The sequence below is a fragment of the Monodelphis domestica genome, chromosome 3, assembly GCF_027887165.1.
Source record: "Monodelphis domestica isolate mMonDom1 chromosome 3, mMonDom1.pri, whole genome shotgun sequence".
Taxonomy (NCBI): domain Eukaryota; kingdom Metazoa; phylum Chordata; class Mammalia; order Didelphimorphia; family Didelphidae; genus Monodelphis; species Monodelphis domestica.
This window is the reverse complement of record NC_077229.1, coordinates 430,226,751-430,244,705: the sequence shown is the minus strand read 5'-3', so window position 1 is coordinate 430,244,705 and position 17,955 is coordinate 430,226,751. Positions and strand designations below refer to the sequence as shown.

The window sequence follows — 17,955 nt, the reverse complement described above, 5'->3', positions numbered from 1 at the left end:
GTTTATTTGTTACATTAAAATACCCAGTTAATTCCCTCTATTCCCTCCCCCATTAGAGAAGGCATCATTTGACAAAAAGGTACATGTATATATAAAATGATGCCATATTTATTTCTATTCATCAGTTCTTTTTCTGGAGGTGAACATACAGAAGTCATATTTAAAACAATATTTCTGTTGCAGTTTTTTGTTTCTTGGTTCTGCTTGTTTCACTCTTCATAATTTCATGTTTTTCCAAAATTGGCCTGCTCATCATTTCTTATGACTTAGTAGCAATCAATCACAATCACATGCCACAACTTGTTTAGCCATTGCTCAAATGAATGGCATCCCTTCAATTCTTTGCCATCACAGAGAACTGCTATAAGTATCTTAGAACATGTACATTTTCCTTTTTCCCTGAGCACCTTAGGAAATAAACCTAACAGTGATATTGCTGGGTCATTGAAGAAAACTTTTATTTTAAAAATGGTTATATGTTTATGCAATTCTTTTCCTCTCTTTTTGGTTAACTTAAGAAAATTGTACAAGGGTAATAACCCAGTTTAATTGCTTGTCAACTCCAGGAGAGGGAGGGAAGAAAGGAGAGAAACACCATCAATCATATAACTTTGTAAAACCTAGGTGTAAATTCGTTATTGGAATAAAATAAAGATAGAACCAAAAATTGTACAAGAAAAGCTGATGACAGTCTGTGTATAGAAACTGGAGGAGCTGCTTAGAAATGAATATTCTTATGATGACCACTGTGTTTTCCAACCAAAGGTGAACAACTTTGAAAAGGAAAAGATATACAAACAGCATGTAGAGTGTTTGAAGCAAGTAACTGAAAGACTTGGAGGAAAGCACTGCCAGATCGCGAAACTGGAAAACCTGGTCCAGAAAATGGAAGAGGTAAGCTCAGCAAGGTGGGGAGCTGATCAAGGCAAACTAGTTTATTAGTTAACCAAAGGCTTCAACAGAGCACTGAAGCAATGAGCAAATGACTCAAAATATTAGAAAATTAAAACTTTTATTTGGTTAACTGTGTACATCTACATTAGCTGGAGGAACCAGAATGACATAAAGCCTTAATGTGATAATGGTTATGACATTTTACATTTTGACCAAAGGCAATTATTACATAACACTGTAATGTATGCAGACCTTTTGGAAGCCCAAACAAAAATACCTGAGATTGTGATTGATAGTGATTTAATATAGTGATGTAATAGATATATTGTAATCTATTTATAGCCTTGTTTGTGTTTAAGGAAAGAGGATTTTAAAATGGAATCTTTAAGGTATAAAAGTTGCCTTTTCTCCCCATTCTTTGTCAATGTTAGGGACAGTGGCTATTGAACACAGTATATTGTCAGGTTTTTTTGTTATGTTGATTAGTTTTTTAAAAATTTATTGAATTAATTAATTTAGAATATTTTTCCATGGTTATGTGATTTATATTCTTTTTTTTTTATTAAACCTTTACCTTCCATCTTGGAGTCAATACTGTGTATTGGCTCCAAGACAAAAGAGTGGTAAGGGCTAGGCAATGGGGGTCAAGGGACTTGCCCAGGGTCACAACAGCTGGGCGGTGTCTGAGGCCACATTTGAACCTAAGACCTCCCGGCTCTAGGCCTGGCTCTCAATTCACTGAACTACCCAGCTGCCCCCTGTGATTTATATTCTTTCCCTCCCCTCCTTCCTCTCCCCTCCTGGAGCCAAATCATGTCTCTGTGTACAATGTTCTCCTGGTTCTGCTCCTCTCACTCTGCATCAATTCCTGGAAATTGTTCCAGTTCACATGGAATTCCTCCAGTTCATTATTCCTTTGAGCACAATAGTATTCCATCACCAACAGTTACCACAATTGATTCAGCCATTCCCCAATTGAAGGGCATCCCCACATTTTCTAGTTTTTTGCCACCACAAAGAGCGCAGCTATGAATATTCTTGTACAAGTTTTTTTCCTTATGATCTCTTTGGGGTATAAACTCAGCAGTACTATGGCTGGATCAAAGGGCAGGCAATCGTTTAAAGCCCTTTGGGCATAGTTCCAAATTGCCTTCCAGGGTAGTTGGATCAATTCACAACTCTACCAGCAATGCATCAGTGTTCCAATTTTGCCACATCCCCTCTAACATTTATCACTTTCCTTTGCTGTCATATTAGCCATACATTGGTTAGTTTTACTGAGATTTTTTTCTTCTCTTTTTTTTTCTTCTTTATTTTTGGAAATGGTGCTCTGGGAGCAAGTGGGAGAGAGATGGAGTGGGTAACAGGTTATGTGAAAACAAAAAAAGTTATTTTTAGAAAAGAAAAAAAGGAGAGTCAAATTAAGTTTAATTTGTATACTGGATGCATGATGAACAATTCTTTTAAAATTTCCTATTCTCACACAATTAGAATAGAAAAAGGATAATCTGTGAAAACATGACTTCATATATATTGATTTTGGAAAAAAACCCTTTTATTGTTATCTTTTATTTTTAAATTGCTTATATTTTTGTTATATCCCCACCTCTGAGAAAGCCATCCCTTTTAGCTACAAATTTTTAATGAAAAGAGAAATAAGTAAAAAAAATTCAGCAAAACAAATTGATAGATCAAAAAAAAATGACATATATTTGAGTGCTTTTACTCTGTTTAATTTTCTTATTTGTATATAGTTATTTGCATATTGCCACTTAACCCTATTTGCCTCAGTTTCCACATATCTAAAATGAGCTGGAGAAGGAAATAGCATACCTTCTAGTTTCTCTTCCAAGAGAAGCCAAAATGGAGTTTTGTTGAAGGATTATTTTGAATAGTGAGCTTGTCTACTAAATCTTTCCTGTTGGATTTAAACACAGTTGGTTTATATAAATTTTTAGGGGCACATTTAAAAAAATAAGATGCAATTGTGTTTTGTTTATATAGAATAGAGGCTAAGAACATTGAATACTTCTTCTGAGCTTTTTGGAATTGATACTTGAAAAAAGATCAATTTATGTGTTAAGAAAATTTCGCATTTTAGAGAATTAGTCTTTAGGTAAAGTAGATGAGACTAAAAGCACAATTTAAAGTTAAGTATTTATGTATGGAAGTGCCTTTGACTTGCTGATCTATATCTTGATTTTTTAGGGATTTTGTTTTGAGAGAGGCTATTTAGATTCATTTTTAGACTATTAAATTCCATTAAATCATCATCTAATTTTAATAGTCTTAATTCCTTTAACTGTGAACTACCACAATTCACCTTAAACATTCTAACAATGTGTCTTCCATCCACATGTAGAAATTATATCTTATTTCTTATAAAACAACAGGAGTAACTCTTAGTTAGAAGATTGCCTTCTGATCATAGGTATAAGGACATGCATCAGATTGGGAGATATATGACCATTGAAGTTGTTTGTCACTTTGCCAGCACAGATTTGAGTATTTTCAGTCTTTTCTCCAATTGTGTCTAACTCTTTGGAACCCAATTTGGGATATTCTTGGCCAAGAAACTGGACTGGTTTGTCATTTCCATCTCCAGCTCATTTTACAGATGCGGAAACTGTGACAAACAGTCAAGTGACTTGCCCAGGGTCACAGAGCTAGTAAGTGTTTTTGAAGCCAGATTTGAATTAGGAGGAGGAGTTTTCCTGACTCAGGCCCAGCACTGTGGCACCACCTATGTGCCCATGAAATCAAGAATCAGGACCATATTAAAGAGGGAGGCCTCATGTGTGTGGAGGTTCTGTTTTATACTGGTGACACTGCTGGTTGCTTCAGACTGCAACAAAAATGACATCTACGGCATCTGTATTTGGAGAGAAACCAGAGTTCTATTCTTGTTGTATTACTCTGGAATAACAGGGCTTCAAGTAGGTTATCCTATCCAGATCATTATTTTGTATTTTCTGTCTTTGACTTTTGACTTGTTGATCTGTATCTTGATTTTTGAAGGATTGTTGAAAGGTAGGAGATTTAGCTTATTAATAAAGTATCTTAACATGTGACAGTAGTAATAACTGGCATTTGTATTTGAATTAAATACAGATTAAGTTTTGGAGGAGTTTACCATTTCCTTCTCTAGCTCATTTCACAGATGAACTGAGGCAAACAGGGTTAAGTGACTTTTCCAGGGTCACACAACTAGTAAGTGTCCAAGGCTGGATTTGAACTCATGAAGAGGAGTCTTTCTGATTCCAAGCCTAGTGTTCTATCCACTAGCTGAATGAGCACCTCTGCTGTGAGCTTGCTGAGCCCTCTTCAGGGCTGCCCATCCACTTTTGGCGTCCCCTCTCTCCCATCTTCCCTGAAGCCCCGAGAGGCTGATGTGCACAGTAGCCTCCATGGTAAAACCGTCTTGGCAGATGGGCTAAAAGCCGCTTGAGGCTCACTGACTGGCCACAGACCTGTGAGTTAGGGAGCTGTGTGGCCTAAGCATGTACAGTGGAGGAGAGCAGGCTGTTTCAATGGGACATCCTCACTTCCGTCTTGCCACTGGCCTTTGAGGGCTTGGAAAGAGAGGCTGAAACTGATGACTTGAGGCCGCTCCCTCCTGAGTCCTAATGTCTCCCTGGGATGTCACTGGCCCTCTTTGAGAACAAAGGGCACGCAGCGACAGTGTTCAGTGTGTGTAGGGATATGCTTACACAGCCCTGGGACCCCCATTTTATAGATGAAGACATTGGAACAGGCAGAGCTTTGAGTCCAGCCTCGTAAGCCTCTGAAGCCAGGTTTGAACTTCAGTCTTCTTGATTGGAGGTCCAGCACTCTGTCAGCTCTGCCACATACTGCCTTTGCTGCTTCAAGCCAACATGGCGGGGAGAATGTTTTCTATTCATTGTTGGAAGGCTTTTTTGGTGTAGAATTAGGTTTGGCTGTTAGAATAGCTTGGTTAACTAAATTTCATTCTAAATGGTAAGATAGAAATTTTCCTCAGTTGGAGACTTCAGAACTTAACTATTAAAAATTATTTATTTTAAACATTCTTTCCTTTTTAAATTTTGAGTTCCAGATTATGTTCCTTCCTCCTCCTCCTCCTCCTCCTCCACCATCTGCAGAAGGCAAACAATGTGATCTTAAGTATACGTGTGAAATTGTGCAAAATGTATTTCCATATTAAGCAAATTATCAGTTCTTTCTCTGGAGGTGACTGGAATTTTTCTTCATCACAAGCCCTCTAGAATTGTCTCGTGTCATTGTGTGGATCAGAGTCGACCCACCTTTCACAGATGATTGTCATTAACAACATTGCTGATCTCCTTGTCCTGCTCACTTCGCTTTTCCTCAGTTCATATAGGTCTTGCCACGTTTTTCCTGAAAGCACTCCCCTTGTCATTTCTTCTAGCACAAAAGTACTCCATCACAATCTGACATCACTTGTTTAATCCTCCCTCAGTTGATGAGCATCCTCTTCGTTTCCAATGCTTTGCCACCACAGAAAGGGCTGCTCCATACAACTACTTTTGTATGTGGAGGTAATTTCCCTTTTGCTGTGATCCCTTTTTGAGTACAGATCCCAGTAGAGGTATTCCTGGATCAATGGGTAGACACAGTTTTATAGCCCATTGGGTATCATTCCAGCCTGTTCTCTGCAATGGTTAGATAAGTTCACTACTCCATCAACAATTCATCATTGTACCTAGTTTCTGTCGTCACTGCTAGTATTTGTTATTTCTCCTAGGTGTGAAGTACCTCAGAGTTGTTTTAATTTGCATTTCTCTAATCAATCATGACTTAGAGTGGTTTTTTCCCCATATAACTCTAGTTTTTTTTTATTTCTTTTTCTGAAAACTGCATTGATATCACTTGACCATTTATCAGTTAAGAAATAGCCCTTATTTTATAAATTTGACTCATTTTTCTGCAGATTTGAGAAATGAGGCCTTTATCAGAGAAGCTGGTAAAAAATTTTTGGTATTACTTCATTGTCTTTGGAACCTTTTAGCAAAATGTAGTTTCCCTGATCCTTCAAGTAACTTTAATGGCATCCACATTGGTTCCTCTTTCTAACTTGGTAGTTATTCTTTGAAAGTTGCTGTGATTAAAAAATTAATTATTCTATAGCTATTGAAAAGAGAACTTAGTTTCAAATCCCACCTCTGACAGTTAGAACCTGTGTGACCTTGACCTTCCTGAGCCCATTTCCAGATTCAGAAAGTGAGGAATTAGACTAGCTGGTCTTTGAAGCCCATTAACCTCATTTAATCTATATAAATTATATATATATATATATGTATAATAGAAATAAATAAATAAAAATATGAATCTATAGAAATAGGTCTATAATCCATATAAAAAGCCTCCTAGGTGAAAGACTTAGCAAAGCTTTTCTTTAGATAGCAAGCTATTCAGTTCATCTTTGGGCCCATACTTTAAGCCTTCCACATTGGTGGGACTTATTAGAACTTTTTCTCTGCAGAGCTAACTTTCTAGATCTCAAGTTAATCTTAACAGCACTAATAAACACTGGAGTCATATTTTAGTGGAAGAGTGGAAATAATTCACCAGATCTAGTTCAGCCTTCAGGGACTGTGGGAAGCAATCAGGCTTAGAGTAAAAAAGCTGAACATAGCCCTAATGATATAATGTAACAATAGATAATATATATCTAATGGTTTTCTTTTGAAAAAAAAAATTTAACTCTTACTTGGAAGTTTAAGCTCAAAAGGGCCCTACAGATTCAAGTTGAGACAGAACGAGGGAGCAATTTTGGTCCATAATCTTTTCAGGGAATCTCTTTTGGAAATGAACTAGCTTGAAAGTTTTTCTCCAAGACATCTGGAACTCATCCTCTTTCCAAATGCATTACTTCCCTTTCCTTCTTCCCTGGAGGCCCCTGTGGAGATTTAATACTCCCGGATCCAAGAAAGAGTTATTTCATCCCTGAGATTAAATGGCCCAGATCCCATCTGATTCTTCTGGAGTGGGGCTTCTTAATTTAAGGTCCGGGAAAGATGTCAGGAAGTCTATGGACTTGAATGAGAAAAAAAAAAATCTTTATTTTCATTAACCTCCAACTGAAAATGTTAGTGTTTCCTTCAATTATAGCATGAAGGGACATCTAGGTGGCTCAGTGGATTGAAATCTAGGCCTGGAAACAAGAGGTCCTGGGTTCAAATCAGGTTTTAGACACTTCCTAGCTTTGTGATTTCCAATTGCTTAGCCCTTATGGCTCTTCTGCCTTGGAACCAATAGACAGTATTGGTTCTAAGATGGATGGTAAGGTTTTTTAAAAAATGAACTAAAATAACTATTGGCATCAAACATTATTCTGAAAAGAGGTGCGTAGGCTTCATCAGGCTATACCACAAAAAAGGTTAAGACGTGCTAGATGAGGGGAAATTTATTCTCTGTCTGCCTCCCTCTTCATTTACTTCTCTGGCTGATACAAGAAGCTCCATATGCTTTTTAGGATGTGGGTGCGTAGCAGTCCCAAAGCCCAGTCATAGCAAGCACAGACCACCTTCTCAGAGTACTGTAGCTGGGGGGTAGGCTCCCCCTGGAGGATGATTCATTTCCTGCTTCTTTGAATGAATTTCTGCTATGGCAAATAGCCATTAGTAGTATGAGGTTTGGTAATGAACGTATTACTTAAAACTTTCACCATCTGTCCCACTTTAATCCACAATGCAGTGAAAATAAATTCTGCTAATACACTGATAAGCAAGCAAAAAGTTCAGAAAGAGAATTTAATATGGGCATATGTTCATGCTGCAATTAATGCATTTCTATAATGTTTTCTCATTAGTTTTCTGGTGTCAACTATAGAAAAGCTAACATATTTGGCTCTTTTGCATTTGAGAGCCAGCTGAAGCCCCAGAGCTCATCTAGTTTAACTCCTTTATTTTAAAGATGAGGAAACTGAGGCAGAGAAAAGAGACCTTCTTTTTCTCAGAGTTGCACAGCTGATTTTCTCCAAGTCACCAGGATGAGATGAAAACTCCAGTCTTCCACCTTTTTCTCTTGTGCCTCTCAGACACAGTATAAGACTTCCCCCACCTGTTTTCATGATTCATTTGTGTTACCAGCTCCACCTCACCCTATCTTTTGGACCTGAGTTACGATTTCTTCAGGAGCTCCTTTGCAGGAACATAGGCAGATGGGCATTTATAAGGCAATTTGTTCTCTTAAGAGTTTTCCTGGGGATGCTGAGAGGTTTGCCAGCAAATGTCAGAGGAATGGACTTTGGATTCCAACGCCAGTTCTGTCTCCTCTGCTGCTCTGTATTCCCTGGGATTCTTTCCTAAGAAGCAGTGGAGCCAGAATTTAGATGTGAGAGCTGGGAAAATAGCTGCATCTTCCTCCCCCTGGGCTGCCCACTGGGTGGTGCTGTGGGCCACTTCTGACCAAAATGGAGATTTGCCTAGAAGGCGAGAGAGCCCAGATCACTGGCCAGCGGGGAAACATGAAGGGGGGGCACCCCAAAATGTGCCGTCCACGTCTCTAGTAGACCTTGAACTCTGCTCACGGGGCAGTTATTGGTAGTAGTACATATATGTGCATATACAGAGTCTAAAAATGCATGTTTCTTTAGTACGTGTATTCATGTATTTGCTTTATATGTGTATGTTAATGTATAATATATAGCCGTATGTATCATAGATAATATTGCATATAATATATAACATGTAAATATAGGATCCCATATCTATAGTATCTCTATCTATATATTACATTATGTGTCAATAGATAATATTATCTATCTATATAATATATCCTAAATATAAATTATGTATCAGATAAAGAGATATGCCCACATATACAGAGATGTATATCAAAATCACATATATGATATCTAGATATGTGACTATACTAAATATATTTATATATGTTATATAGTTAATATAGTCTATATGATACCTATCAGAAATCTGATACAAAGCTGTCTGATCATGCTCTATTACATACACACATAGTAGCTACACGCGTAGAGTATAAGTGAGTGGGTGAGAGTGGAGGACGCATGGATGGTCGATCGGCTGTTGTCTTTCCTACTTGAAGAGGATCCCAATGATGTCTTCCAGCTTGAATTAGATTTCCAGGAGGCAGAGCGGCCCAGAGCCCAGTGGCAGGACCCACGTCCGGTGGAGGGTGATGGCCTTGGCGTCTTTAGCATCTAATCGAGGTTGAGTGCCCCATGGGGCCTACGTGATTGAACTTGACGGATAGGCCGGACACATGTTTGAATGGAATTTGTAGCTAACAAGGGCCTCAGAGGCTCCGTGAGGTTCATAGACATGCCCGTTTAGAATGCAACTAGATTGTGATTCCATTGGGATAGAAAACTCCCTGAGAGAAGCCTGCTTTTCCTGTCTTTGTCTGTATGATACTTAGGTCTGGTTATTCTCTTCCGAGGTCCCTTCCAGCTCCTGCTTTCCAGGGCTCTACAAGTATATTTTATACCAACGGGGTAGGTCTGGCCCTGTGAAGAAACTGGGAAAAGTTCCATAAGCTACATTGGGAGAACATTAGTGTTTTAAGAGATTGGTTTTGAGGTTAAGGAACAGCTTGAGATCATTAAATGCACTACACAGTTTTCCAGATACAATCCAACCTGTCTTTCTTTTCCTTTTCAATTCTGGGCCCAGCTCATTGTTTGTAAAAGGTGATTACAGGCTATAAATGAGATCTATAGGCCAGGTATAGAATAGTGGTGAAGATGGAGTTAGATTAGAGATATTCCCTAATAGATAAGTGCAAAAGGGTATGAACAAGCATCTCAAAAAAAGAATGGAAAATGAGTAACAACCAAAAGAGAGAATGTTCCAAATCCCTAAAAATAAGAAATACATATCAAAACAATCAGGTTTCATCTCACATTCAGCAAACTGGCCAGGATAACAAAATATATTCTTGATTTGAAACAACTTGCCTTCACCATTTGTCCCCCAAAAGATAATACTTTAAATATTTCAGGGTAAAAAATAAATGGACATTCCTTCTTGTGCTACCCATGGTTCTGTTTATACCAATATTATAACCTCTCTGTTTCTTATTTTGTCTCCTTTTATTGTTCACCAAAGGCCCAGATAAAGTGATGCTGTAGCTTGGCATTCCAAGTTCTGTAATAAACATTACCATTAAAACCTAAGTAAGCAGGATTGGGTTTTTGGTGTTGAATTTTTTCCAAAACATCAAAGCTGCCATTTCATTTCTTTAGGCCCTGTAACAGGTTAATATTTAAGTTGTACTTTTTTTCTTCCCTTCTGATATTCTGTTTTTTTTTCTGTGATATTCTGTATATTTTCTCCTATTTGGGGTTCTAAAAATAATTTTTTTATCTTTGGGGATAACTAGCTTCTGTCATTCATTTATTTATTCAGTCAACATATATTTATTAGCTGCCTCCTGGGATTACAAATACAAACAGAAAAACACAGGCAGTGCCTATTTCCATTGCCTTCATTGTTGTTGGAACAAATTGTTCTTTTCTGTCTCTTCTGCTAGAGAAAGTCTTCACAGGCCTGGAGTAGACGCTGCCCTAATTCACCAATGAGTTTGAGTCCTATTGAGGGTGTGTGTGTGTGTGTGTGTGTGTGTGTGTGTGTGTGCGTGCGTGTGTGTGTGTGTGTGTGTGTGTGTGTGTGTGTGTGTGTGTGTTGGAACTTGTATTTTAAATCCAGAATGACTGTGCCAATTCAGAACTCCATGTTTGGCATATCTGATTTTTCATAGCCCTTCGAACATTGACTGTTCCCATGTATTGCCATCTTCACTAAATGTAAAGTGAAAGCTCAGGTGGTTTGTTTTCCCGATTTCCTTCATAATCATTGCCTCTCTCTCCAGTATTTACTGTCTCTCTCTCTACTGCTTCTTTCCCTACTATCTTCAAACATATACAAGGTTCCTCCCTTAAAAAAAAAAACAACATTCGACTCTGTCATCCCATCAAGCTATTAGCCTAAATCTCTTATTCTTACATATTTGGAATGTTCTTTCACATGTTTGGTAATAATTTGCACATTGTTTGTATCCTTTAACCACTTTTCTATTGGAGAATAGTTTTCTATCATATGTATATTACTGTAGGTTTTATGTGTGTCTATACACATATACGTATGTTTTCAATATCAAATATATTTGATATGAAGACTTTTCTTCATTTGACCATTTCTCTAGATGTGTTGATTTTGTTCAGGGAAAACTTTTTCATTTCACATGATATTTTATCTTCTGTAATTATCTCTGTCCCTTGTTTAGTTATAAATGCATCCTTTACTGGTGGAAGTGAAAGGTACATCACTTGCCTTACTTATATTTTATGGTGAGATCTTTAATATCTAAATATTCATTTTGAATTTATTGTGAAGTATGGTTTAAGTTGTCAGTCTAAACCTAACTGCTAACAATTTTCTCGGCAGTTTTTATCAGATTGGGAGTTCCTAGATAATTATGTTTTCAGGTTTATAGAATCCTGAGTTTAGTTATTTCTGATTCTTGTATTTTAGTCTTTTCCATTTATTTACTTTTCTGTTTTAGCCAAGACCCCAAATGCTTTTCATTATTCATGCTTTTTATGTAGTTTGAGGTCTAGAAGGGTACTTTTACCCTTCAGTTCTTTTTTTTTTGTTCTTTATTTTTCCTCTTTATATTCTAACTATTTTGTTTCTCTGTATATTTTTCATATAATCTTAATGCATGACTGAGATTCCTTCTTGGATGGTGTTCTTAAGGCCATGTTTCCTTCTACCAAATTGAATGCCTTTTAAAAATAAACAAATGTTAATGTAGATTGATCTCATATACTCTAAAATTTTTAATAAATTCTGGTACTATAAAACTATGGCCATATTTTGAAGATCATCTATGAAAGCCTGCTTATTCTTTTACCATATACAGTATGTATAGATTGTTTTTATAAAGATTTTTTAAAAGTTCCAATACTTACTTTTGTTTCCTTGCTTACCATTTGAGCACAATCTGTGGAATTTTTTTCCTCATTCTTTTGGCATCTTCTGATTCCTGAGTTATGTTGCAAAATGATCCTTTAATGTTTTCAAAATTATGTTGTCTCTAACTTGGGTTTCCTGGGTATTATACTTGATCTGATCTGGTCCAACTGCTATTCTTGATTTTATTGTCTTGCATCCTATTTCAGCTGTTTTTTTTTTAAATAGAAACAACCTCAAGGGCTGAGGGAACAGAGTCCAAATGGGCTGGTTTCGTTGTCATTAATGATGAAAAAGATCATTATAGAGAAATCTGTTTTCCATTTATTTGTTATCCTGCCAATTTCTTTAATAAGTGGCCTTATGATGACATGGCTCTCAAGAACCTTATGTCTTTATTACCATCGTTGACATAATTAAAAAGCATATTTTGTAAGTAGCATAAAATATATCTCCAAAATACATTTTCTTTTTTCCTTAGGAAAAGAAATTATTGCTGGAAAAAAAAGCATGTTTGCAATTCAAGTTGGATCAGCTCTTACTGAACTCTAAAGATGCTAAGAGGTTTGGAATCTTATCTCTTAAATGGCTTACTTAACACTCTACCATCTCCCATGTTAAATGGGCTATAGGACAGAAGGTATTATTTACGAATGTTGAACACTTAGTGAAGAGCAGTGGGTTTGGAGTAGGTGATAATGAATTCAGTTTGCGATATATTTAATTTGAGATGACTCTGGAACATCCAGTTTGAAATACCCAAAAGGGCCTTGGTGGTATGGGCTTGAAGCACAGGTGAGACGCTAGATATATAGACCTGAGTCATCTGTTAGAGATGCTAATTAACCTCAGGGGAATTGATGAGGTCATCAAGAAAGTATAAAGAGAGGAGAGAAGAGGACTGAGAACAAAGTATTAGGGCAACCACCCACATTTGGTGAGGTGATATGAATGAAAAGCCAATAAAAAAAGACTAAGAAGAAGCTGTCAGATTGGTAGGAGACCTGAGAAGAGTTTCCAGGAGGAGACTGATGATCAGTGTGCCAACTGCCATAGATGAATACAAAAGAATGAAAACCAAGAAAAGACTAGCAGATCTGGCAATTGAGAGATCACTGGTAACTTTTGAGAGAACAGTTTTAGATGAGTGATGAGGATGAAAAATAGGCTGCAAAGCACTGATTTGACAGAGAGGAGAGGAAGGAGAGGAAGCTTTTTCTTGGGGTTGGATGAGAAATGGAGAACAGATATGAGTTAATGGGCTTGATAGGAGGATAGGGTCCTAGTTTTTTTTGTTTTTTTTTTAAGGGAGGGAGGGAAACTTGGACATGTTTGAAGGTAGTAGGGAAGGAACCAGTAGATAAGGACACAGTAAAGATTGAAGAGAGAGGGAATGATTAAGAAGAAAATCTGGAAAAGATGAGAGGGATATATAGAGCATGTGGTCTATCAAAGGGGTACATTTCATTATCAGAAATTGCATCTTCAGTGTCATTTCCATTAAAATCTGATAGTGCCAAAAACCATGGTGAGAACTTTTGGTGTGTATTCAGTAGCTATGGTGTTTAGCACAGTGATTGGAACATAGTAGTCACTTAATAAATGCTAGTTGTTCAGATTGTCTTAATATGACAGAAAAGGAAAATGGTATATGTTGGAGAGGATGCAGGAACATTGGAACACTAATAGATTATTGGTGTTATTGTGATCTGATCTAACCATTCTGGAGAGCAATTTCAAACTATACTCAAAGGCCTTTAAAAGTATGCATACCCTTTGATCCATCAATACCATTACTAAGTCTGTATCCCAAAAATATTTTTTAAAGGAAAAAGGACATATTTGTTCAAAAATATTTATTGCAACTCTTTTTGTAGTAGCAAAGAATTGGAAATTGAAGGTTTGCCCATCAATTGAGGAATGGCGGAACAAGTTGTGGTATATAATAATAATGGTATACTATTGTGCTATAAAGAAATGACAAGTAGGATGATTTCAGAAAAATCTAAAAATATGCAAATGAACTGATGCACAGTAAAGTAAGCAGAACCAGAACACTGTACACAAGTGACAACAGTATTTCTTGATGTATAACTGTGAATGACCTAGTTATTAGCAATTTAGTGATCCAAGACATCCTAGAGATTCATGATGAAAAATGCCATCTGTCTCCAGAGGAACAACAGGAGACTAAATGTAGACAGAACCATACTATATTTCTTTTTTCTTTTTCTTCTTCTTTTAATCTGAGATCTCTTTTACACAATAACTCATATGGGAAAATGTTTTATATGATTACACATGTAAAATATCAAATTGCTTGCTATCTTGGGGAAGGGAGAAGATAAGGGAAGAAGTGAGAGAGGGAGAGTCAGAAGAAGGGACAGAATTTTGAAATCAAAACTTTATAAAAATTCATGTTACAAAAATTGTTTTTACATAGAATAGAATAGGAGAAAAATAAAATATTATTAAAATGAATAAATACTAGCCGACTTATGATTGAGAAGGCATAGGCTTCTGTGCCTATAGAGGCAGTTACTTGCCACACTGTATCTCAAGAAGGATTGTTCTCCTTGAGACTTTTTTGTAATAAGGCTGGGTTCGAGGGCTGTTATTCTCAGAATTTTTTAGCTTTCCTTTTCCATAGGTGGAAGATGGTCAGCAGTTAACATGGTAGAGGGGATGGTAAGTCCCTCTCTCTGCAGTGGATGATAGATAGCTATGAGTCCTGAACTGGAAGCAGGGTGTGTGGCTAGGGGAGGTGATGGAGGATAATGCTGCTGCTGTTTCTTCAGTCTAGACTTTTTCTTTCTTCTGGCATCCGAGGGGTAGTGTTGGTGGTGGTTTGACCCAGCTGGCGCGTGCTGCCTTCTCTCTCCCTGAAGATGTCTTGCTGCTTCAGCTAGACACACTTATCTGCTCCATTGATGGTCCTTGGTGTGGTGATGGGTTCCTTTTTCCATAAGGCTTGTTCCTTGGACGATGGCTGCTGGGGCAAGCTGGAAATGGATTATGCTTAAGTTTGACTTTACTGTTAGAACTACTGCTAACAGTTTTTCTTAAATCAACTGAGGTGTTCTTAATAGTTATAAATAAATTTTAAAAAGATATTTTGGCATGCAATGTAGTGATGAAATATTTCCTGTTTCTAGTAAAATTGTTTGAAGGACCGATTTCTACAGAATGTAAATGTCTCTAATTCTATTTTTTGAGTTGTATATATGGATAAAGGTGGAAAACCAATAGGGGATATAAGTTCTCTAATTACTAAGATTCCATTCTGCCATTTCTAAACCTAGATTTAATCAAATTAAACATATCATTTTTTAAACTCTTCCATTCTGCCTTAGAATCAATATTGTATCCAAGGCAGGAGAACAGTAAGGACAAGGGAGTGGGGATTTAGTGACTTGCCCAGCTAGGAAGTGTCTGAGGCTAGATTTTCCTTTTGGTTCTTGCTCTGAATTCACAAAGCCCCCGACTGCCCCCCAATAGCACCAATTAATTCCAGATGCATGTAAGTGTCTAATATCGTTTAGGAAAACGCCAGCTCTAATCTGGGATCCCATGATCTTATGACCATTTGGGGGGCTAGCTGGCACCTATTACAGAATAAGAAGAAATTTACTCACCAGACTTGACTAGTTGTAAAGGGCTCTATCAACAAAAGTAGATATTTCTGTTTGTTACTCTAGAGAACATAGACAGGGCCAGGGAAAGAATCCTTTTTACTAAAGTCAAAGCCAGGTCCCTGTTTTGGAAGAAAATATTTGAGACGCTACCAGAGGTATAATAAAACATAATCTTTGGTGTACTTCCCTGGGACAGTATATGTGGTTTCTGGTCACTGGATCCTACCTCATTGAAGTTTTTTCTTTTTCCTTTAATCTGAGAACTTCCCTTTTTTCCTCTCTTTTTGACTGCCTTACTAATTTTATTATACAATAATTTTTTTCCCATATAATCTATAATTTGCTCAGATGAATCTATGGCATCATTAATTTGGGGATCGTTCCAAAGATGTAGCTCTTAGCCCATTCATGCCTGCCCATCCTTGTGTGACTTTTGTCCACATCCTCCCAGAAATTCACCATAAAGTCTTTACCTAGTGGAGCCGAGGACTCCCTCTAACTTAAAAACTCCAAATAATTATCCTGTCACAATTGAAAACATGCAAGAATATAAGAAATATTATATTGTTCAGACTCACAGTCAATCCATTGGGTTCAGTCAGTATTCTGTCATATGAAGGGGTAGTTTCATAGGTGAGTGATTGTCATCCTGGTGACCTGACAAGGTTGGCCATATCCCAGTAATCCTTAGTAGACTGTGCTCAGGGAAGACTTCCTTCTTATTTCTCTTTGGTAAATTCTGCCCAAGTATTTTCAAACAATACCAAGGATGACAATCTGACCCTTGTAATCCTTTTATGTGCATTTTCTCCCCCAGTCACTCCCCACCCTCCAATTTTCTAGTGTTTGCTATAAAAAAAAGGGAAAATACATATATTTGCTTTTGAAAATTCGCCACTAGGGGACGCTAGGCAGCTCAGGGGCTAGAGAGTCAGCCTGGACAGCAAATCCTAGGTTAAAATTTGACCTCAAACGCTTCTTTGCTGTGACCCTGGGCCAGTCTCTTAACCCCCGTTGCTTACCTCTTACTACTCTTCTGCCTTTTCTAATCAATATACAGGATTGATTCTAAGATAAAAAATAAGTGTTAAATTCAGAAGTGGGAACTTTTTACATTTTGCAAATATATAGACAGAGCTTTGGATTCAGTCCCAAAGTGGTTTGAGTCCATTTCTATGAGCATTTTGGGTCAGACTAATACATAAATGAATGCTATTGTTTTTTTCATCTGGAAAATGGGCAGGTTGCACAGGTCTCAGCACTGTCCCTGACAAAAATTCCTCATCTACTTTGTATTTATCTTTGTTATCTTTTAGTGTGCCTATTTACCTCCCTCAAAGGAGTATAAACCTCTTGGACAATTTTTACTTTTTTCTTTATATCTCCAGTGCATAGCAGGGGGCAGTGCAGTATACTGGATAGAGAGTAGATCTTAGAGGCAGCAAGACTTAAAGTCCTGTGTCTAATGATATTTGACTCTGTGACCCTGGTCAAGTCACTTAACCTGTTGGTGTTCTATGTAATACTCTGAGTATCAGAGAAGGTGCTGATGTGTATTGGTAGAGGAAGTTTTCTTCATCTGGTGACTACCAATAAATAATAGTGTGTGTGTATTGTATGAGTGATATCTGCATATGTGAATATATATAAAATAGTGTGTTGTATAATAGTATTTTAATAGTAATAAAATAGTATGAACAAATTTTAGTGAACAAAAATTTAGTTTCTCTCTTACCTCTTCCTATGGGATGAAGAAAGAAGATAAACAACTAAAATTCCTTTTTGTAAATATGCATAGTCAATATAGTAAAGCAAAACTATGTATGCATATACATTTTTGAGTCCATTACTTCTCTTAGATGACTAGTGCGGTTGATTGGTTCTTAAGAATCATGGATGGTTATTTAATTGAGCTGAGTTAAGTCTTTCAAAAATTTTTTTCTTTATAATGTTATTTCATAAATTGTTCTGGTTCTGCTTTCTTCACTCTGTATCAGTTCATACACATCTTCTTAGTTTTTTTTTTTCCTGAAACTATCCTTTTCATCATTTCTAATAGCACACTAGTATTTTATTACCTTTACACACTATAATTAGTCCAGCCATTCTCTGGCTAAAGGACAACCTTTCAGTTTCCAAATCTTTGAGACCATAATAAAGAGCTATTGTAAAAAAAAATTATAGTAGGGATCCTTTTTCTCTTCTTTTATTAATCAATTAATTCATTTATTTATTATTTTGGGGGGGGGACCAGACCTAAAAAGAGTATCACTGGGTTAAAGAGTGATATGCAAAGTTTAGTAACTTTTCAGGCATGGGTCCAAATTTTTTTCTAAAATGACTTCCAGTTAAAACTTAACAGGGGCATTAATGTATTTGTTTTCATGTAGCCCCTCCAAACAGTTGCTGTTTTCCTTTTTAATCACTTTTACCAGAGAGAGAGAGAGGGGGGGGGCAGAGAGACACAGAGATAG

The 17,955-nt window shown here is 37.0% G+C and overlaps 1 protein-coding gene across 7 annotated transcripts in view; it reads left to right on the top strand.

Annotated features, from left to right (window-relative positions):
* CCDC68 (coiled-coil domain containing 68) overlaps positions 1–17,955 on the top strand; it is a 70,360-nt gene that overhangs the window by 37,594 nt on the left and 14,811 nt on the right. For all 7 annotated transcript variants that reach the window (XM_007487554.2, XM_056824452.1, XM_007487552.3 and 4 more), the window contains exons 6-7: positions 766–894; positions 12,328–12,410. In XM_007487554.2, the coding sequence (XP_007487616.1) occupies positions 766–894; positions 12,328–12,410 (212 nt within the window). The remainder of the gene's footprint in view (positions 1–765; positions 895–12,327; positions 12,411–17,955) is intronic.